General features: G+C 41.5%; 1 protein-coding gene across 1 annotated transcript in view; it reads left to right on the top strand.

Moving 5' to 3' along the window:
* Nucleotides 1-22,947, top strand: part of LOC127644756 (fibronectin type III domain-containing protein 3B-like) — a 270,087-nt gene that overhangs the window by 173,534 nt on the left and 73,606 nt on the right. Inside the window, exon 7 of the mRNA XM_052128122.1 lies at nucleotides 21,257-21,315. Within this exon, the coding sequence (XP_051984082.1) occupies nucleotides 21,257-21,315 (59 nt within the window). The remainder of the gene's footprint in view (nucleotides 1-21,256; nucleotides 21,316-22,947) is intronic.

Raw genomic sequence — 22,947 nt, 5'->3', positions numbered from 1 at the left:
TTCTTTTGCCACCACCTGCTGTCTAACATATTTAATTAAAAATATATATATGTAAGAGACACACATACAATAGCTCTTAACACATGCACTGCTCTTACATTTTAGTTTTGAACACCACTATCTGAAGCATCCGAGTGCTGATGGTGTGAGACATCAGTGCTCATCGAACGTCTCGCATCCGATAAGATTCTAGGACCGGAACTAACTGTTTTGTACATATATATTAGGGCTGTCGATTTAACACGTTAATTCAGTGCGATTAATTTTCTTTTAAATAACACGTAAAAAATTTAAGCAATTAATCGCAATGAAGATTCCTGAGAAATGCAAGCCTGTTTACTCCAGAGGGCAGTAAATGAAATTTCAGCTGTGTGGCACTGCTCAGTTTATACAGTGAAGAAAACAACCATCCAGCAGAAAGAACAACACAGACATGCGTTACGTTCTTGTGTTCAAAACACTTGATATTCAAACTAAGGGATCTCAAGATGTGTTCTAAGTATTAAACTATATTTAACTTGACACAATGACCTACAAATTTTATGTTTATGACGCAATGCACCCGAGATGCCACACAAGCATGTCTGATGCAGGTGTAAATTGACAGGTCCTTAAACAAGCCCTCATAATAAATCTCGAACTGATTGACAAATTCATTTGCAAAATGGATTGCTGTGAACTGTATGCCAATGACTGGCTTAAATTCAATAATATGGTAGTAAACAATACATTGTATTCTAAAGCCGTTTTTTTGCATTGTCTTATCAACGCTTCTCCCACAATAATGTAATGCATTTTAATTATCTGAATATATATATATATATATATATATATATATATATATATATATATATATATATATATATATATATATATATATATATATATATATATATATATAATTTTTTTATATTGAAAGATAACTAGGTACAATTATTTCATCATTATATATTTAATTATTGTTATATGAGAGCTTTCTCAGCAAATATTTGTATATGCGATTAATCGAGATTAATTAAATGGGACACCATGTAATTAATTTGATTAAAAACATTTATCGATTGACATATATATGTGGTGAGAATAGCATCGCAGAATGCTATTCTAAGATGCAGGTTGGTGCTGTTTTGGTGACACGAGGGGGACCTACATAGTATTAGGCAGGTGTTTTAAATGTTGTGGCTGATCGGTGTATATATTAACATTAGAAATGGATATTCATTTATGACGTTAAATAATTATAACGTAGGACGTTATGATGTAATGTTGTAATATGTAATTCTATAAATATAATGTAGATATATTTATTCTTTAAAATACATGATCTATCTAATCTCCTATTGACACACTAAGGCAGAAATAAAAAAATCTAATGTGCCTTAGGTCTTTGCACTTTATACACTGTATAACAAATATTCAAATTTTAAATGGATTTTAATTTGTTACATAATACAAACATTTTTATTATATAAATATGATATTCTGTAGATGTATTTATTACTTAAAAAAATAAGAAAAAACTCTAATCTCCTACAATGTGCAGTATTGCTTAATGTAACGTAAAGGTTCGGTTACAATGTACAGTGCCTCAAGCTTTTTAGCAGAGTGAGGTGGTTGCATTCTGTGCCAGAAATTCTCTGCAATGTTTACCCAAGACATTATAGATGTTATTGTGGTAACATTAAATAATCTCATACACCGCTAGAATGTTTAGCCTCTGATGTTTCATAGCTTCCATTAGACATCTGTAGTGCATGTTTGACTAAATCTGCCCACAATGTTTTTCTCTCTCCTCTTTAAAAAAAAAAAGAAAAGATAAGCGCATAAATAGAGGTAAAGGGGGTCGTCATGCCGAGGAAACTGCATAGCTGGGAATTGTCAAGGTGCTATCGTTTTTACAGCACCCACAATGTGGCCCTTGTTGTCCAGGTTGGGCCTCTGCTAAAAGGCGCCCCACATAGCTTTGTAGTCACGTTCTCTTGATGAAGGGGTCCTTTGAGCATATCCATGATCCTTACTGATTCCACATGTGCCTTATCAGCTCCCCTGCAGTGACAATTGGAAAAGAGCTCCATTTCAGATGTGTTCACATGCAATTTCCTACTCTCAAGACATTTACTAACATGAAAATGTTTCTTCATTGTATACGTCCATAACTGTTTTGAATAATTTAAACCTACACCTGTGCTCCAGAAGACTCTGCTGTTATTCTACAGTGCCTTCTGCCAATTTTTCTCCCTTACCTTGGTTGCCTTGAAGTCGTACAGCTTGAAATTATGTAAAAGAAATCTGAAATGCCATTGCTCCCAGGTGTTTTGTCAATTCACACGTGCAAGTGCTTACACGTGCGGCAGGTGAATGACCCCTTCGTTTATTTGGTCTGTCAAAAGGGCAGTTGTGCTCTGAAAGCTCCCTTTTACTTTCAAAAACCATCCCTATATAGTAATGTATTCACTTCAACTCATAACCAGCATAGTTTGTGTTTTGGATGCTGGTCCACCAGGCTTCTTAACTTGCTTAACCAGCAAGACTTCCTTAATCTACCAGCTTCACTGAAAGACTACGGCAGTTAACTAGAATTTTTTTGCTAGCGAACAACATGACAATGCTGGTCCACCAGATAAACCAGCACCAAACCAGCAGAAATCAGCCTAAATCAGTATGAATATCTTTTCAGCAGGGAAAAGAGCAGTTTTGCCCTTAATGCTTAATTTTGCTTGTCCAAATTTTTTTTTTATGTTTTATTCTGGGTGTCGATTTTCTTAAAGGCTGAGCTTGTGTTGTATGCAGGTGTTGTAAGATTTGACTCAATATGCACTGACATCATGGAAACAGGATGTGTGTGCTGCAAACACAAACCACACATCCTTTGATCACTTCACGATGAGCTTTCGTAGTCTAACAAGCTAAACAAGAATTCCTTTTTCCTCATACATCCATATGGTGTCTTGATGAGACACACACACACACTTAGAGTATCTTCAGGATCAAAGGCGAACCCTGTCTATGGCAGAGTTCCCAGGAGATTAGACTTGCATTTGCCTGTGAAGTTATTACTCACTGCTTTTGGCTGCTTTTTCAACATTATATATGTTGGTTGGCTAATTATTTTTAAATGTTTATTTTTATGTATAATATTGAAATTTTGTTTTTAAATGGCAGGCTTTAGGAAAAAGCAATGCGGGCCAAGTGATTAAGTGAGGTCAACAGAAGCAAGATGCAAGAGTCTAATCTAAGAGTGCTTTTACAATAAACTTTGGCATGGACTTAAGTCCTATTGACGTTAGAGTTCTGTTCATTTGGTTGGTGTGTAAGCTGTTTCCAAAACTTTACTGTGCACCAACAAACCACACTTGAGGCTGCGTGAAACAGTCTGGAGGACGGTTCACGTAAGCTTCGGTATGGTTTGCAGTTGGTATGAACTCATCTGGACTGACTTGTGGAAGTGTGCTGCATTTAATAACATATAATTTGCCTATTGTAGTGTAATTCATTTCTTATTGCTATGTGCAGAAATGACCTTCAGCAACAGCTTGCCTTCTTCGCATCTCTTGCAGTGCATCCATGACAGAAAGATTCATGTGTTGCACTCTGCTTGTTAAGTTTTAACAGTAATTTTAATTTTAACAGTAAAACAGTGAGGCTGTTGTCGTTTCTGCCTTCACCTAGATACAGTGATAAACAACTGCTTCTAGTACTCACAGTGGATCTCATATTGATTGCGCAAACATACCATGGTTTAGAATAAAATAATACAATGTGAAAAGAGTGGGGGAGGGAATGGAATGGAATGGAATCAAACTTTTTTCCTTTTTCAAAAAAACCCACAACAACAACCAAATTCTCAAGAGTAAGGAAGACATTAATGCATTTTGCAGACACTTTTATCCAAACCGACTTGCAGTGGCTTCAAGCTATACATTTTTTTAGTCCCTTGGAGTCGAATCCTTGGCTTGGTAAGCACCATGCTCCATTAGTAGTGTTACTGGAAAGAAAGAGAAAAATAAAGATGGAGAGACAGACAAACAAAAGAGCAGACATTCCAACTGTCTAAAATACTTTGTTGTTGGTATAGCAGCTTGAAGGTCCAGGCCTGGCTACCAGACATGGCTGGAGCTGTGAAAACAATTCACCCTGTCTTCTCTCAGCACCTCGTGTGGACGGTCTTTGCTCAAATCACCCAGTGGGCACAAACATGCTCAGTTCAAGCTCCGCTCATGAAGTTCAATTACATAATACAGGAAACCACATCCCAGGGCCCGTCAAATCCTTAGTTCTTAAGCTGCAAGGATTTCTATGCATTCTACCTTTCCTCCATGATCAACTAGATCGGGGTTGGATAAGCTTGTGCAGAGGATCACTAGCCAGTAGATTAACCTTTTCATGGTCTCAGGCTTACAGCACTTCACCCATAATTCCTTTCTATCTCAGACTCTGTGTATATATTGTTTGTGGAGTCAAGCAGAAGCAGATGTTCTTTTTCTGCTCCTCTTTAGCGCTGAGCACTTCCTTCAGCTACGTGCTTGGACTCCGTCATTGCTGACCTGGAGGAACAGATGTTCCCTAATCCTCCATCTTGGCTTTCTGTTGTTGCCACAATGGTAACAGTTCAGTCTCCCACATTCACTTTCTCGCAACATATGGTTGTGCTCATTAGCTAAAAAATGCTGCCTTTGCAGGCAGTATCCCTGTTGCAATATCCAGCTTATGCTGGATCAAAATTTTGGATTGTGGTACCTGGGTTTTTGCTGGTCCTAGATGGTCATAAGATGGTCATTAGCTGTTCCAAGCCAGCAGACCATCTTGGACCAGCAACAAACCAGCTTCCAGCTCGTCATACCAACATAAGGTGGTCAAATTGATTTTGGGTCTTTGGGCCAGTTGCATAAACATAGCCAATAACTGTCTAACAATTAGTCTGACTAGCTAAGGATGCCATAGAAAGCTTGTTGCATAAAATAAGCTCACAGTTGTCTTTAGTAAGACAATCATAGTGGGCTAAAGCACTAAACTGGTCGGATATTAAAGGCAGCATAAATGAATTGTTTACTTCCTATGATTTTACACAATCCTGAGTGTGCAGTTTGACGGTTGGTTTAAATAATAAAAATGTCATCTGAGGGAATGATTGAAAGCAGCTTCATGCTTTACATGCTTTGGAATCTGGTCTGAAACCAGCTTCCATAAGAGATACCTTCTTGCAGAAACGCTGTCTATTAAGGCCTTAGGTTTCATACACAATCATTTGAGTCACTGAAAAGGTTATGGCCTCAGGTCACTCTGATAACAACATGTGATGGAGCAATAATGGGTGACTCAACTTGGGAAATCAAATCATGAGAAGGTCGAGGACAGATAAGAGCTTGTAATGGGATACCAACTCTCCACTTAATTAAACATGACATTTCAATGATTCACTGGTGCTTATTCGGTCATTTACAGTTGGCACGCTAAAACTCCCACCTATCTTGATGCCAGTGGAACCTTGTGCTGTTTGAGGCATCCAATAGCAAGGGCCTGGTTAGGCTACATTTCAAGAAGTTGCCACATACAGCTCTGAACGCAGAGCCAAAATCAACATTGCCGTTTTTTTCTGGGAAGTCCCTCTTACAGCTCTTACAGTAACACAGAACACAAACTGTGTCTGTTTGAGTGGAATTCAGCATAGTCTGTTTGTCTGTGCCAGGTTTATTAGTGTGGTGATACTTGCAAAATATGCATTTCAAGACAGGTCTCCAAATGGTTGCGATTCTGTTGTATAATTAAGTATTTAATAGTGAGTTCAGTACACAGTTGTGCCAATTCCTGCACAGTATTTCATTTAAAAAACCTGCGTCATATTCACTAACCACCCACATTTCAGTTTAACTTCACTCTAGATACACTGAAAGATCACTGGGCTGTAAATATTTAAATTGAGTCATTGTCTTTCTTTTCAGCAAAAACATTCATCCTTTCAATGTTGCACCTTACTTTTTAAACTTTGCGCCATTTGCCTGATGCACTTAAAATTGCTGAAAGCAGGTGGTAAATTGAATTTCATATTAAAGATATGTTTGTGTTAATTTTCTATTCATTATGCAAACAGTTATTCATCAAATGATGGAGAAGAGCATTATAACTGGGTATATATCCAGATGCGCAGTGTAGTCAAGTTCAATTTCTGCATTTTAAAGAGCTTGGATTGCAGTGGAGGAGCGATGTTGTACAGTCCCAGCAAAGTATGCCAGATAGCAGCCTGTGGTATCCTCCACAACCTAGCACTCACAACTCTCTCATAAGTTTGAGAAATACGGCATGTAAATTGTGTTAGCTTAGATTTTGTATGCACATTTAGTTAATTTAGAGAATGGGGTGCTAATACAATGCAGACAGCATGTGTAAAAAAAACAAAGCTATCAGCAGATACAATTTATTCTTGGTCAATTCTCCCCTTAGTGTTTTTGTTTTTTCAAAGGATATGAATGTTCTTATGAAAATTCGTCTAATAATTTTTTTTTGGATCACACAAGACCGTTCAATAGAGGGAGGGAAAATTAAACAAAAGTTAGCAATAAACTGGCATGTGTGCCACTAATGTAGCAATTGTGCCACTGGACACTGTGACTACATGGGTCAATCCAGTTCAGTCTCTTTCCCTCCTCTGTGGCTTTGTCTCTCTTCTTTTCCCTTCTATCCCTCCTTTCTTTCTTCTGCCAACTCTCTCCATTCTTTCCAGTTCCCTTCCAGGAAGCGCTGGCGTATCCCTGTGTCCCTTGGCAGTAAAGAGGCCATGCATCTCTGAGTGAGCGAATGCCATGAGAGTCCCTCTGGAGATAGCTGAAGACATGAAGCTAGCACAGTACCCTTACTGTGCTAGCTTCATGTCTCCAGAGAGACTGATGCCTGCTTGGCAGTTCTGGAAAAACAAGCATCCATCCTGCTGAAAGGGCTGGAGGATTCTACAGTTACACACATGTTTAGAAATATTTGTCCTTAATGCATCCCCTCCCATCTCAAAGATTGATCAGATTAGTCTGATGCTATATTATGTATACATAAAGTGGCAAAGCACTGCTGATGTTTAAAATATGCTACAAAATATGTAATCTCTCTCGTGCTCTCTGACTTAAATTAAAAGAACACCATGAATGAGCATCAGAGGGTATGTTGAAAAAACAAGAGAGGTTGAGGGGAGAGGTTGAAAACAGTACAACTTAATACATTTGTCATCTCTCATGTAATCGCCTAGTTTGTTAATGTTGAAATGACATTAAGAAAATAAATGGGGAATATCTTGTGCTCTGCGGGACAGCACTGGAGCTCGAGCACCCACAGGATCTGCATCTATGCATGCATTAGACACACAAGTGACAATCGGTGCACCTATTCTCTGCTATCTGTGTCATCAAAAACATAACTTTTTAAAGGATGACTGCATATCGCGTTATCTTCATTAGCAATATCTCCGTAAATGTGATATATAGTGCAGCCCTAATAGGGATCTGGAAAAGAATAGAGTTTTGAGATAGGTGAATGGGTGGGTAGGTATGGGTTGGTGTGCAGTACAGGACTATGCAGTGATTTTTAAAGGACTGTGTGTATTAGAAAGAGTGCGGGCTGTTGCAGTGGTTCTCAGGGAGGCACAGGTTTGTGTGAGAGAGGGATTAGACAGCCAGCTGTTGAGCAGATGGAATGTGTGCTATCTGGAGATGAAAATAATTGTGAGCCTGCACTCTTCTTGCACTCTTTGTCTCTTTGTCTCCCTTCCTCCCACACCCCTCTTTTGCCACCCTATTATCAGTGAAATTTTCTGTATGGATCTGTACAATAAAGACTTCTTTTGAGTTTTATTTGGCCACCTTTGATAATACTTTTTTCTGCTCTGTGTTAAAAAAATCTATATCTGTTTCAAGATATGACTTACTTCAATGTGTATTGTATCATCAGGATTGAGAGGGTTACTTTTGAAAGGTATTCCACTACAGATTACAGAATATATGCTGAAAAATGTAATTTGGAATGTATTCTGTTGAACACTTGAAGGTCAGTAATGTATTCAAAATATTTTGGATTACTTCTTCAGCTCTGGTAGATTTTTTTTCACTTGTTTTGACAATAAAAACTCTGGCAGTACAGTAAGACAAAATACACATGTTCCCTATCTGTAACTCACTCAACGTTGTGTTGATGAGTTGACACTAGGGGTCACTCCTGCGGAGCCCAGACATCTCTGATCTTGCGAAAAGGCCAATGGAAATTGCCGTGTGGAATTTGCATGCCACTCCCCCGGACATACGGGTATAAAATACGAGTGACGCTGCAAACACACATCAGATATCTTCTTCGGAGCCGAGCGAGCAAGTCACAGAGCTGAATTCCTCTGCCACCTCCATTCATCTCGACACGCTGTTGGATCTACGGCGCTTTCCAGCTGTTCTCCCCCTCGCACACTACGTTGCAGAGAAAAAAATTCACAGAGTGAATAACTTCGTTTGTATATATATTTTTATATACCTACCTACACTCACCTAAAGGATTATTAGGAACACCATACTAATACTGTGTTTGACCCCCTTTCGCCTTCAGAACTGCCTTAATTCTGGCATTGATTCAACAAGGTGCTGAAAGCATTCTTTAGAAATGTTGGCCCATATTGATAGGATAGAATCTTGCAGTTGATGGAGATTTGTGGGATGCACATCCAGGGCACGAAGCTCCCGTTCCACCACATCCCAAAGATGCTCTATTGGAATGAGATCTGGTGACTGTGGGGGCCATTTTAGTACAGTGAACTCATTGTCATGTTCAAGAAACCAATTTGAAATGATTCGAGCTTTGTGACATGGTGCATTATCCTGCTGGAAGTAGCCATCAGAGGATGGGTACATGGTGGCCATTAAGGGATGGACATGGTCAGAAACAATGCTCAGGTAGGCCGTGGCATTTAAACGATGCCCAATTGGCACTAAGGGGCCTGAAGTGTGCCAAGAAAACATCCCCCACACCATTACACCACCACCACCAGCCTGCACAGTGGTAACAAGGCATGATGGATCCATGTTCTCATTCTGTTTACGCCAAATTCTGACTCTACCATCTGAATGTCTCAACAGAAATCGAGACTCATCAGACCAGGCAACATTTTTCCAGTCTTCAACTGTCCAATTTTGGTGAGCTCTTGCAAATTGTAGCCTCTTTTTCCTATTTGTAGTGGAGATGAGTGGTACCCGGTGGGGTCTTCTGCTGTTGTAGCCCATCCGCCTCAAGGTTGTGTGTGTTGTGGCTTCACAAATGCTTTGCTGCATACCTTGGTTGTAACGAGTGGTTATTTCAGGCAAAGTTGCTCTTCTATCAGCTTGAATCAGTCGGCCCATTCTCCTCTGACCTCTAGCATCAACGAGGCATTTTCGCCCACAGGACTGCCACATACTGGATGTTTTCCCTTTTCACACCATTCTTTGTAAACCCTAGAAATGGTTGTGCGTGAAAATCCCAGTAACTGAGCAGATTGTGAAATACTCAGACCGGCCCGTCTGGCACCATCAACCATACCACGCTCAAAATTGCTTAAATCACCTTTCTTTCCCATTCTAACATTCAGTTTGGAGTTCAGGAGATTGTCTTGACCAGGACCACACCCCTAAATGCATTGAAGCAACTGCCATGTGATTGGTTGATTAGATAATTGCATTAATGAGAAATTGAACAGGTGTTCCTAATAATCCTTTAGGTGAGTGTATATATGTATATATATAGGTAGGTTGCTGTCGATGTCTCTCCCCGTCTGATGGCCACGATCATTGCCTTTCGTGTCAGGGTGCCACCCACACGGAGTCAGCGTTCGTAGATGGTTCATGTCCTCACTGTGAGGACATGGCCATGGCGATGTTGTGGTCACGGCTCACCCTCGAAATAGCGCAAGCCACCTGTTATGATGCAGGAGGAGGCAGACAAGGGATTGGATCTATGCACGGTTTTTATTATTTAAATAGACAAGAAGACAACGAGTAAAACAAAACACTGGGAACAAATAAAACATCCACGAGGGGATCAACAAAAATGTAAACATTAGAAACAAGAAAACCTCGAAGGAACACGAACTGGGGAAACAAGGCATAAACAGGAACAGCAAAACACGGGAGAAACATCCATAACAAACATTCATCAACGTAAAACGAATGACCAGGAGTGGAGAACAAACAGGGTTTATATACACAGACACAGTAGGAACACAAACGACAAACAGGTGCAAACAATGACACAATGATGGCAGTGATGAGAACCGGGAATTGTGGGAAGTGTAGTTTTTTTTAGACAAAGACAAGTGAAACATGGGGCAGACAACAAGGGAATCGTGACACCACCCCAGTGGCTCCCCGACTCGGTCCTTCTACCTATGGGTATGAGGTGGGGTCGGTTAGCACTGGGGGCGATATGGGTACCTCAGTGTGAGCCTTTACGCCGGGTATTCTCCCACAGACCTCCCACTCCCCATCATGCTCGTATGCTCCAACCGAGCGCTGGGGCGAGGTTGCCGGTTCGTTTCACGGCGGACCCGCAATCTCGTTCGGGGCCCCTGACGACGATGAGCTTTCGATTGTGGCATCGGAGAGCGGGTTCGTCATGTCTGACGCTGAGGACTCGGCTGGACTCCCACCCTCGGGTGCGGTGGCTCAGTCGCAGGCTGACGTGGAGCTGACGGCCATGCTTGCCCGGGTTGGTTCCTGGGGCCAGAGCGCCACTCACGGCCATGCTCCGCCCCCGTTCCTTTTTTCCCCGAGGTGCATGATGAGCTCACGCGCTCGTGGCAGGCACCTTTCACTGCCCGCACATGAACCATGAGCTCCTCCGCTCTCACTACCCTCGATGACGGGGCGGCAAGGGGCTAATCGGCGATTCCCCAAGTGGACCAAGTAGTGGCGGTGCACTTATGCCCGCAAAGCGCTTCCAACTGGTGGAACCGTCCGAGGCTCCCGTCCAGGTCCTGTAGGCTGACATCATCCCTGACGGCTAAGGCCTACAGCACTGCTGGACACGCCTCCTCCACCTTGCATGCCATGGCACTCCTGCAGGTGCACCAAGCCAAGGCACTCCGAGAACTACACGAGGGTAGTCCTGACCCGGGTCTAATGCAGGAGCTGCGCTCGGTGACTGACTTCGACGAAGGTCACGGCGCGGGCTCTCGGACAGGCGATGTCCACCCTGGTGGTCCAGGAACGCCAACTCTGGCTCAACCTGGTCGAGTCGCGTGAGGCTGACAAGGTGCGTTTCCTTGACGCCCCCATCTTCCAGGTTGGGCAGTTTGGCGACACTGTTGGAAACATCGCCCAGCAGTTCTCAACAGCGAGGAAGCAGATGGAGGCCATACAGCATATCCTGCCGAAGCAGAGCCACAGACCCCGCACTCAGTCTGCTCGTCGCCCAGCGCGTCCCCCTGTGGTGCCGACACCAACACCAGCCCCGCCACAGCCTGCCCCTCGGGGCCAGCCCAGGCGCGGAGCTACCCACAGAACTGCGACGCCATCCGCCTCACGGCCGGCCGCCAAGACCTCCGGAATCTCCATGTCTGGCCCTTGGACGGGACGCAGAAGACTTAGGTGGCCTACCACCTGCAGTGGTAGACACAATCAGTCAGGCGAGGGCCCCCTAAACGAGGCGCTTTTACGGCCTGAAGTGGCTTCTGTTTGCTCAGTGGTGTTCTTCCCGAGGTAAAGACCCCCAGAGATGCGCAGTTGAATCAGTGCTTTTCTTTCTGCACGAAAAATTGGAGGGACGGCTGTGCCCCTCCACCTTGAAAGTGTATGTAGCCTAATCGGCACATCACAATGCAGTGGACGGTAAGTATTTAGGGAAGCACGATTTGATTATCAGGTTCCTGAGAGGCGCGAGGAGGTTAAACCCCCCCAGGTCGCACCTCGTTCCCTTGTGGGACCTCTCTGTGGTCCTTCGGGGAGCTCCCTTCGAGCCCCTTGAGTCAGCAGAGCTAAAGGCTCTCTCTCTGAAGACCACCCTCCTGACGGCACTCACCTCCATCGAGAGGGTAGGGGACCTTCAGGCGTTCTCTGTCAGGGAACTGTGCCTAGAGTTCGGTCTAGCTTACTCTCACGTCATCCTGAGACCCCGACCGGGCTACGTGCCCAAGGTTCCCACAACCCCTTTCAGGGATCAGGTGGTGAACCTGCAAGCGCTGTCCCAGGAGGAGGCAGACCCAGCCTTGGCATTGCCTTGGCGCACTCTTCGCATCTACTTGGCTCACATGCAGAGCTTTAGAAGCTCCGAGCAGCTCTTTGTCTGCTTCGGTGGACAGCGGAAAGGAAATGCTGTCTCCAAACAAAGGATCGCCCACTGGGTCGTCGATGCCATCACTATGGCATGCCACGGCCAGCACGTGCCACCCCCTGCTGGCCTACGAGTCCATTCTACCAGGGGTGTTGCGGCTTCTTGGGCGTTGTCCCACGGCGCCTCCCTAGCAGACATATGTAGAGCTGCGGGCTGGGCAACACCTAACACTGTGATTTGTTGACGCTCCCTACCTAGAAATGGGGCAAGAGGAGTAGGTCACAGGTCGGAGAAATCCCCGACCTGAGACCAGTGATGGGGGGTATGGTGAGCAGGGCAGAGCAGAGTGGCGTCTGGGCAGAGCGAGGCCGAGATGATGAGTGACAAATGACTTTCACCTGTGTGCCACATTGGTCTCGCTTTCCAACGAGGGGCAGTGGGAGTACTTAAAGAGAGGAGAAAGCGGCAGATGGTAGAGAGAGAGGCGTGAAGCTGTCAGTGTGTGTCAAGATGTTTCCGTGCTGCTGAAAACTGTGTTTTTAAATGTGTTGTGATGCTGAAAAGTGTTTTACAACAATAAATGTTTACGTGTTTGTCAAGCCGGCCCTAGCTTCCTCCTCATGAACTGTTACAGACTGTTTATCAAATTATGTTACGCAGTTTGTGGTCTGCCAATGTAGAATTTCTTACATACTATAATGTAAATCTTAAGAGATCAGTTGAAGCTGCTTTTAGCCATTATGTGCCACAAATCTGGAATGCTTTACCATTTGAAATTAGATGAGTACCAAGCATAATTTTTTGGAAAAATCATTTGAAGGCATATCTTTTTAAACTAGCTTTTGATTAATCTTTTTTGTTTTTACAAATTGTATTCAATTTGTATGTTTATAATTCAGATTTTCCTACATTTGTTTTAATTCATTTTATTTATCTTTGTACAGTTTCATTTTTGCGATGAATTGTTTGACTTTTTCTGAAATGTTAAATTCTATGTAGGGATGGGCGGATTGATACTAAAATATCAATATTTCCGATACTGATGTGGTATCAATAATATCGATCCTCACATCAAAATATAAATTTTGAAGGTTTTTTTAACTAGTGATCTTATTATTTAGATAACATGAATATAAATGTATCTCATAAGCTTTGAAATGTAAAAGAATAATTATATGAGGGAATTGTTGTATGGCACCGGAATCTTGATGTGCAGAAATGCTAAAATACACCAGCAGTCAGACAGCGCTCACCCTTTCAGTCACATCACTCGTTCAAAGATGGAGCAGTGCTTTCCTATGGTAATGACAAAAAAACAGCATCTGGAGTTATTCACAATAAGTAATAACAAACCTAGATGTGACATGAATTATAATGGGCTTGTGTGGCCATTTTTACAGGCTTATTTGAATTCAGAGTTGTTAAAACATTGATAATGATACCCTTATGAAAACTACCCATAGATTTACTGTAGTAATATTGTAGTAACCATGACTGCAGTAACCACGATTGTAACCATGTTCTTTTTTTTTTTTTTGGTTGTAACCAAGGTTTTGATACAATTAACCATGGTTTTACTACAGCATTACTGTAGTGTCCATATTATAAAATGGTTTTAGTAATAGTAGCCATATAATAATATCTATGGTTAATTTTGAGGTTTTATATGTTGCTTGTACTTACAAGGTAAAAGGTAAACAAAGCAGCCTAATAATTTTCTGCTTAGGCCTATACATTTATTAAAATTGTAATAATTTAAATGCCAAATTTTATTAAAAGAATTCTTAAAAAATAAATGTATTAGAGGTATCGGTATTGGTATCGATATCGGCGTAATGGCCTAATAGTACTTGGTATCGGATCTAAAAGAAAATAAGTGGTATCGCCCATCCCTAATTCTATGTTTTTATTCTTCCAACCGTGAAGCACTTTGAGCTGCATTTTATGCATGAAAGGTGCTATACATATTACATATATTATTATTATTTTTGAAAAGTGCTCCTTGTTTAAAAATGGAAGAACCCTAATATCAGTCATCCTGTCCATGTCATGTTCAGTAGCCACAACCTTAGTTGGTCTTTGTTAATTAATTTCTGGTTGACTAAGCCTTTGCCCAGGCATTTTTCAAATTTTTCTATGGACTCTTAACACCTCTCTGGTCCCATAACCAGTCTGTTTAACGACCGTCACTAATCAAGTATGCATTGTTCTCCCTCCTCCCACCAGGTGACAGAAATGAGTGAAGAACCTGTTTGCATGAAGATGAATAAGTCCACAAAAGTGCTCTTTATTTTCAGGATAAGGCACATGTAAACTTCTAGGAGGCTTTGATCTTAAAGCTAACAAACAAATCGTCCCATTTAATGGAATTTTGGACTGTGAAACGTGTTTATGTCTGACTGATCTTCAATGCTGATAGCGACAGCCTAGTTTCTCTATCTGTAGCCCTTTTCAGGATGCTATCTTAGAAGATACAAGCTGTTGTTAAAGGGATAGTTCACCTAAAAGTGAATATTTTTTCATCATTTACTCACCCTCATGATTTTTCTAACCCATTTGACTTCCTTTCTTCTATGGAACACAAAGGGAAATGTATTAGCTTTAGTCACCATTTACATGCATTGTATGGAAAAAAGATGCAATGAAAGTGAATGGTGACTGAGACTAAAAAAAGAGATGCCTAACATCTCTTTTTGTATTCCATGGAATAAAAGCATACAGGTTTGGAACAAGGTGAGGGTGAGTAAATGTACTTTCAGGTGCGCATCCCTTTAAATGCCTGTAGTACCACAACGGTGCTTTAGCGCTCATTCACAAACACACTCGCAGACATGTGGGTGTAGTTACTGGCCTGACCATTTGGCGTCTGCAACTCTGTGGGTGTTCTTGGGGAGCTTTTTCCCCCCGGTTGTCTGCAAATTCAGTTTTGGATGTTTACCTAGCACCTCCTTATATACACATACACGCTCTTATTCGCATAGACCAAATGACACCTAAACAGCCAAACACTCCACTCACACTACAGCTCCAGGCCACTTTTTTATATTTCCTGAAGGCCACAGAGTGATTTCCATGTAGGTCTATAGAGTGTTGCAAGGTCAAGAGTGGGTTATTTTATGACTTGGACATAACCTCTATAACCTGTGACCCTCAGAAGAACATTGTCACACTAGGTTATTAAAGTTAATGTGAATTGGCTTTTTAATAATCAGTGTTAGGGGGTTATTTTGATCCTGTTCTGTCCATAAAACAGCTGTTGATCTGGCCTCTCTCTGTTTCTCTCTTCATCTCTATCACTTCCTCCTTCATAAAGTTCTGTCGCTCCAATGTGACCACTCTATCTTAACCTCCATTCAATCCTTTTTTCACATTCCTTATTCTCACCCCCCTTTTTCCACTCTCCCATCTTTGACCTTACCATGTAAATAAAGGCAGACACTGCTCTACACCCCAGATATCCAGAGAGAGACTGAGAAAGAGGGAAATGAACTTATTCAATTTGCTGTCAGACCAGAATTAAAATAATTGTTGTCCCAAAAAAAATATTCTGATATAATTTATTCACCCTCTTGTTGTTCCAATCCTGTGTGACTTTCTTTCTTATGCAGAGTACAAAATGAGAATTGTTTTAGGTGAATTTAACAGTCGCGCTTTATCATTCAGTTGCAGGACTAGTGCTCTCTTAAGTCCTTGAATGTCTCGAATTCAGTTCTCAAAATTTAAAAGGTTTGTTCAACCAAAAATGAAAATTCTCTCATCATTTATGCACCCTCATGTCGTTCCTGCATTCATTTATCAAGCATAACAAAAGCTACTGTTTGACTTATGATGACTTACATTGAGGAATATAGAGCAGTCATATGGACCACTTTTATTTTTACTTTATGGAGTTTTGTGTCATTTTTGAAGCTTGAAATTTCCAGTTGCCATTTATTGTAAAAGCATGGAAAAGTACAACCATTATATTTTTTATATAATATAATGAAATTATAAGTTTTTCCTTTTGTGTTCCATTGAAGAAAAAAAAGTCATACTGGTTTAGAATGACTTAAGTGTGAGTAAATGATGATGGGAGATGTTAGTTCATTTCTTCCCCTTTCATCTTTTTTTCTTCCTCTATTTATTTTGGTGTATATATTGTGAGGCAGCAGTCATTCAAAACATGGCAGGAGGGCGAGTCCGAGTGAACATCTAGCGTCGGCCAAACAGCTCCCTGTGGAGACGGCATGCGTGAGAATCAGAGACGTAATGCTTCTAAAAGTTGTGCTTGGCAGCAACATAACAGATCGAGGTCTCCCCTGAGGGCAGGAGAGAAAAGAGAGTAGAGGAAGTGGAGAGGATGAGACACAGGTGGACATGATGTTTAGCTTGTGTATGGAGGTTGTGAACAGGTAGCCCTGCTCCTTAAGAGTCATATGGATTACTTTCATGCTCCATTTATGTGATTTTTGGAGCTTCACATTTTTGTTCAACATTCACGTGCACTGTATGGACCTACAGAGCTGAAATATTCTTCTAAAAATCTATGTTTATGTTCTGCAGAAAAAAGAAAGTCATTCACATCAGGGATGGCATGAGAGTGAGTAAATGATGAGAGAATTTTCATTTTTGGGTGAACTATGCCTTTAAGGAACAAAAGTGATAATATAAGGAACAAAGTCACAGTGTCTCTTCCCATTTTTTGACTGTTGCAATTTCACTGAGAGACAGAGACTGGCATTCCATATGACTTTCTTCTGTGAAACATAAATGGAAATATTTTAAAGAATGCCATGATCACTGAAGTTGATACTGACTAAATGTTAAAGTTTAATAAACACCCAAAAGGTTCATAAAAGTAGTCCATGTGACTTTTGCATCATATTCCAAGTCATCTGAAGGTCTACTGTCGCTTTGTATGATAAGCAGACAGTAATTTAAGTCATTTTCACTTTCAAATCAAATAATTGATCAACTCATGTATACAGAGCCCAAATCAAATACCTCATTAACATCAAACCTCATTGGTTCTCTTGTTCATCTCACGACCAAATGTCATTACATGACTTGCACCGTTTCGGACTGCAAAGCCCTGCAGAGGATAGTGAGGACAGCTGAGAAGATCATCGGGGTCTCTCTTCCCTCCATCAAAGACATTTACAAAAAACACTGCATCCGCAAAGCAACCAGCATTGTGGACGACCCCACATACCCCTCACACAAACTCTTCCCCCTTCTGCCGTCTGGCAAGAGGTACCGAAGCATTCGGGCCCTCACGGCCAGACTGTGTAACAGCTTCTTCCCCCAAGCCATCAGACTCCTCAATACTCAGAGACTGGTTTGACACACACACACACACACACACACACACACACACACATGTCCTGAGTCGCACTTTAATTACTGTCACTTTATAACTGGCTGCTACCTCAATAACTGCTATGTGCATAGAACACTATCTCATAGTATGTTATGTTTACATTTGGCATTTTTAGAAACTGTCATCTTTTGCACTACCGTGTACTGGTCGGCGCTGCACTGTCTCTCACAGTCCCTATTGTCCTGTTAATTTTTTGTAATTTATTATACTGTCCCGTACTTTTTGCACACGTTTGCACGTGCACTTTATATAGGCATGTTATTTAGTCTTCGTAGTCTCATGTGGTTCTGGGTTTGTCCTATGTTGTTTTATGTAGCACCATGGTCCTGGAGGAATGTTGTCTCGTTTCGCTGTGTACTGTACTAACTGTATATGGTTGAAACGACAATAAAAACCACTTGACTTGAAATATTCCTTTTATTTTGGACCCTGTCTGCACTCATCTAAAAGCATGACCCTCTTTCTGTGTTTGTGTCTGGCAGGAGGAAGGCAAACTCATATTCTTTCACATGTGCATGATTACTCATCGCTTCTCAGTAATAGCTTATTTTTCACTCACACGCACACACACACACACCGCCACACCGACACACTTCATTAGGAAGGCTTTCTGGCTCTTGGGGAACCTTGCGTTCTGTGTGCCTAACTCCCGGGGTCATTTTCAGGTGATTGTGTATGACATCACTGTTACTGTGACTCACAAGGGCCCAGAGGCATTGTGAATTCCCAGTGTGCTCTCTACTCGAGAAATAAACACACACATCAATCACACATTGAGTGCATTTGGGTAGTTGACAAATAACAGGAACTTCATGAACTTAGGTTATGAACTCAGGTTAAAAAACAAATTATAAAGGAAAGTGTATGTTTTAGGTGCTCTAACTGGTAACCATTTCCACCAAGTTTTTCATAATTAATTGTTACCTTTTTTGTTTTGGCAGTTTAACAGTCCTACTGTGTGACAAATTAATTTCCTAAGAAGTGTGTAATTTCTGTGCCATTAGTGTCACCAAAAGGAACTGCAAAAATAACCACTGTTTTCAAACAGTTTCCAGATAACTCCCCCATATTGTCTTGGTTGTACAAAGAGATCAAATGGTTCCGCCCCAAACTTACACCATTGGTTGAGCCAATGTTGCTGTGTCAGGCCAGATGGACCACTCAAACATATAAAGAAATGTTTTGAAAGCACCACAGTGTTTCACTTTTTAGAGAAATCAGCCTATTGCACATTCCATATTAAGCTGGGAAAGGAGAGAATTTTAACATCAGCTACAATACATCAGCTTTTAGCTGCAAAAGCACATTGCTGCTTACTTGAGTGGCTTCCTGATGTCAGACGGATTCATATATTTTAACATATGAACACATGACTAACCACATTTATAAATCAACAATGCCGAGTGGTGAGGTAATAGGGAACACTGTCCAGTCATGGTGAGGTAATAGGGAAGTAGGATAGATACCATTATTCCTAACACCAGAAATGCATGACAAGTGTCACTGCTTGATATTTCATGTCAGCTACCTGTTTACACACACATACTTATTCTTTATTCTTTGTCACTCTCTGGGGGGACTCAGAAAGATTCTCTTGCAACAGTAAAAACTTCTCATATGGAGGGTACATCCTGTGTGTATTGGTCTACTGTGGAAATTGTAAATCAGGGGTTGGTGGGCAATTTCTCTAGAGAGAGATGAGGTGGGGTTCGAACCACACAGGCTAGTAAAGATTTAAAGGTATTCTGTCAGGCTATCTGTCGCTGCTGATCATGGAGCTTAAGTGAGCTAATCCGTCCATGGGAACAAGAGCTAATTGACCTTTTTATTTTTTTTCCCTGAAGCAGATTTCAGTTTGGTGTGGGAGTAGCATATGAGTTATGGATGTGATTCCCTGTTAAGACATACAGTAGAAACGGAGGCTCCTCAGCCCCCATTCCGAAAAAGTTGTGACAGTATGGAAAATCCACAAAACAAAACTGAAATGAGTGATTTGTCTATTCTATTCACCCTATGCTATTTTGAAACAACTATAACAACATATTATTTAATGGTTTACCATGTGAATTGTATTGTTGTTGTTTTTTATTCACTAATTTCAAATCAAATGATTGCAATGCTCCAAAAATTTTGGGACAGTTGAGTGTTTACCACTGTGTAGCATCACCATTTCTTCAAATAACACATATGTTTGGGCACTGAAGCACAAGTTTGTTAAGTTTAGCAAGCAGATCTTTTCCTCATTCATCCATTATGCAGGTCTTCATCTGCATGATTGTATGGGTAATAAAATCGATATTGTGCACTTTATAACACACCACACATTCCAATTGGAGACAGGTCAGGACTGCAGGCAGGCCTCGCCCCCCACACTATCTGCTTATGCGGTCATGCACTTGTAATTCTGGCTGCATGTGATTTGGCATTGTCCTGATGGAAATGTAGGGACGTCTCTGGAAAAGATGGCACCTGGATGGCATCTTATGTTGCTCCAAAAATGTTACATATCTTTCTGCTGTAATGGTGCCTTCACAGATGTGCAAGTTACCCAATGCCATCACTGACACACTCCCATGCCATGACAGACACTGGCCTTTTGGCCTGACACTGATAACAGCTTGGATGGTCCTTTACCTCTTTGTCTTGGTGAATACAATGGCTGTTTTTCCCCATAAACTATATTAAATGTGGACTCCACAGACCACAAAACATGTTTCCACTGTTCCACTTTCCATCTCAGTTGAGACCAAGCCAAAAGAAGACTGCAGCTCTTCTGGACAGTGTTGATGTATGGCTTCTACTTTGCATAATAAAGCCTTAACTTGAATCAGTGAATGGTGTTGACTGACAAAGGTTTACTGACGTGTTCCTGAACCCATGTTATGATATCCTTTACAGACAAATGACGTTTTTTAAGACAGTGACGTCTGTGGGATCTGAGATCATGTGCATTCGGAAGGGGTTTTCCAGCATGACAACGGCAAACCACATTCTGCCCGGATTACAAGTGCCTGGCTGAATAAACAGAGTGCGGGTGCTAGATTGGCCTGCCTGCAGTCCTGACCGGTCTCCAATTGAGAATGTGTGGCACATTATGTAGCGCAAAATACATCAGTGAAGGCCCCGTACAATTGTGCAGATAAAGTGGATAAATTGCACTTGCTAAACTTGCTAAACAAATTGCTGTCTTCAGTGCCCAAACGCTTTATTATTAGAAGAAATAGTGATGTTACACAGTGGTAAACACTCAACTGTCCCAACATTTTTGTGTTTTTCAATCATCTCATTTGAAATGAGTGTACATTTTCAAAAAAATTATTACTTTCACAAGGTAAAACATAATAATGCATTGTTGTAGTGCTTTCAATATAGCATAGGGTGTATAGCAAAAATTGCCCTTTGTTTCTCCTCAATTTCTTATTTACATTTCAAACAAACTGTAGTGTTTGCTGTTTCTTCTTTTCAGAGAAATTTGCGACCTGTAAAAGTTGACTGGCTTTTATGCTTTTATCTACTGCTGGGTCTTTTGAGGTAAGCCTGACCTCTGTTGAATAAAAATGGAATAACACTTGTTTGTTTTGTCTCTCTCTCTCTCTCTCTCTCTCTCTCTCTCTCTCTCTCTCTTCTCTCTCGTAGATCATGATTCAGAAGCAAAGAGAGTTCAAGATGTTCTATCAGGAATGGAAAAACCACAGGTAGGTCTGGAATATTCTTTAAAACTTAACAAATGCTAATGGTTTTAATGTTATCAGATAAACAGGCATCAGTGTATCAAATAGACAGAGCGAGCAGAAATCACAGGCTGCAAATACACATACACAACTGTGCTTGTGCTGAAAAAGACAACATGAAGAAGAATTATTTGAACATGTCATGTGGAGTCATATTCAGTAAGAGTGTATTTTTCAATTAAAAATCAGTTTACAATTTTCAGTTCCTTTTTCAGCCACACAATGGCAGTATTTGTTATGATATGCTCTATTGTCAGGCACTTGAGGATTGGGAATGCAATGCCATCAAAACAATGGCAATGTTGACCTCTGGTTTATCACCATTCTGTTTTTTCCCATCTGCTTACTCAGTGCTTATCCTGTTGTTTTGTTATCTGACAAATTATTACTACAATAATCGATAGTCCATTCGTGAAATTCACTCAGTTGCTCATTTATTAAACATCTGTCTCACTTGTTCACTTTTCCCTCAGTGTATAAATAATCCTGCATTATCATAATATCAATCAGATTAAGGAAGAAGCAAAGCTAAAATATTTGAGAACTGAACTGAATTAGATTCTTACTAAATACAGCAAGGTTCAAAAGTGTCCACAATAAAAAATCTGGTATTCCAATCTAGTTTAAATCTTTAGATAAACAAAGTTTGAGCATATTGGGGGAAGAAAAAAGTTAATGACATAAAATGATTTCTGCACTATTTCTAGGTCACTAATCAAATAAGCATATTTGTGACCATGTCAACTTTTTGACAAAAGGTCAGATTTCATTGCTTCCATTGAGGCACACTAGATGCTCTTTGACACATTCTCAAAACATGCTGGAATAACATGGATCATCTCTCGAGAGGTTCTCTCGTATTGCGTAAGCTAGCTTACGCTACGGGAAAGATTAATCTTTTCTGAGATATTGAAGCCAAAAAATTATCCTTAATTTTGTATCCATTGTCAACACAGTGCGGCAGCTGCAGACCTTGAGCGGGCTAGCTAGCGAGCTCATTGGTTGCTCTGCGGCAACTGCTGCAGCCTATAGACGAGCTTGGGTGAACTCGCATCCAATGAGAGGAGTCCAGCGCTCACTGCATCAAAGCCCGCCAAAAGGGCGTGACTAGAGTGCATATAAGCGTAGTTCGTAGGCTGAAACCCTGATTTTCATCTCTTCAGCGAAGCTCTTCGCATCACTGAACCGGAAGCCGCGTCGCCGTTCGAGGGGCATCAAGCAAGCGTGGACAGCGCTCGAAGAAGCCGGCCGTCTTCGCCACCTTCAGCCGTCCTGCGAGCTACGCCATCCGGCGACATATCCTTTTTAAAAGCAAGCTAGTTCTTAAAGAACTTCACAAAAGAGTACGAGCGTCTTTTTTAAGATGCCTCGCTCCACTTGTGCCTCATGCCGCGCTCCTCTCAGCACCGGAGACCGCCACATCTTCTGCGCTCTCTGCCTGGGACTTGGGCATGCAGAGCTCGCCCTCGCCGAAGGCGGATGCGATCTCTGCGAGGAGCTGCCGATGTCGACCCTGCGGGCTCGACTCGAAGCGCTCAGGACCGAAGCCGCCGCGCCGCCTTCCGTTCAGCCGCACAGAAAAAAGTGCCGCTCTCA

Source organism: Xyrauchen texanus, chromosome 6, assembly GCF_025860055.1.
Source record: "Xyrauchen texanus isolate HMW12.3.18 chromosome 6, RBS_HiC_50CHRs, whole genome shotgun sequence".
Classification (NCBI taxonomy): Eukaryota; Metazoa; Chordata; class Actinopteri; order Cypriniformes; family Catostomidae; genus Xyrauchen; species Xyrauchen texanus.
This window is presented reverse-complemented; position numbering and strand designations above follow the sequence as displayed.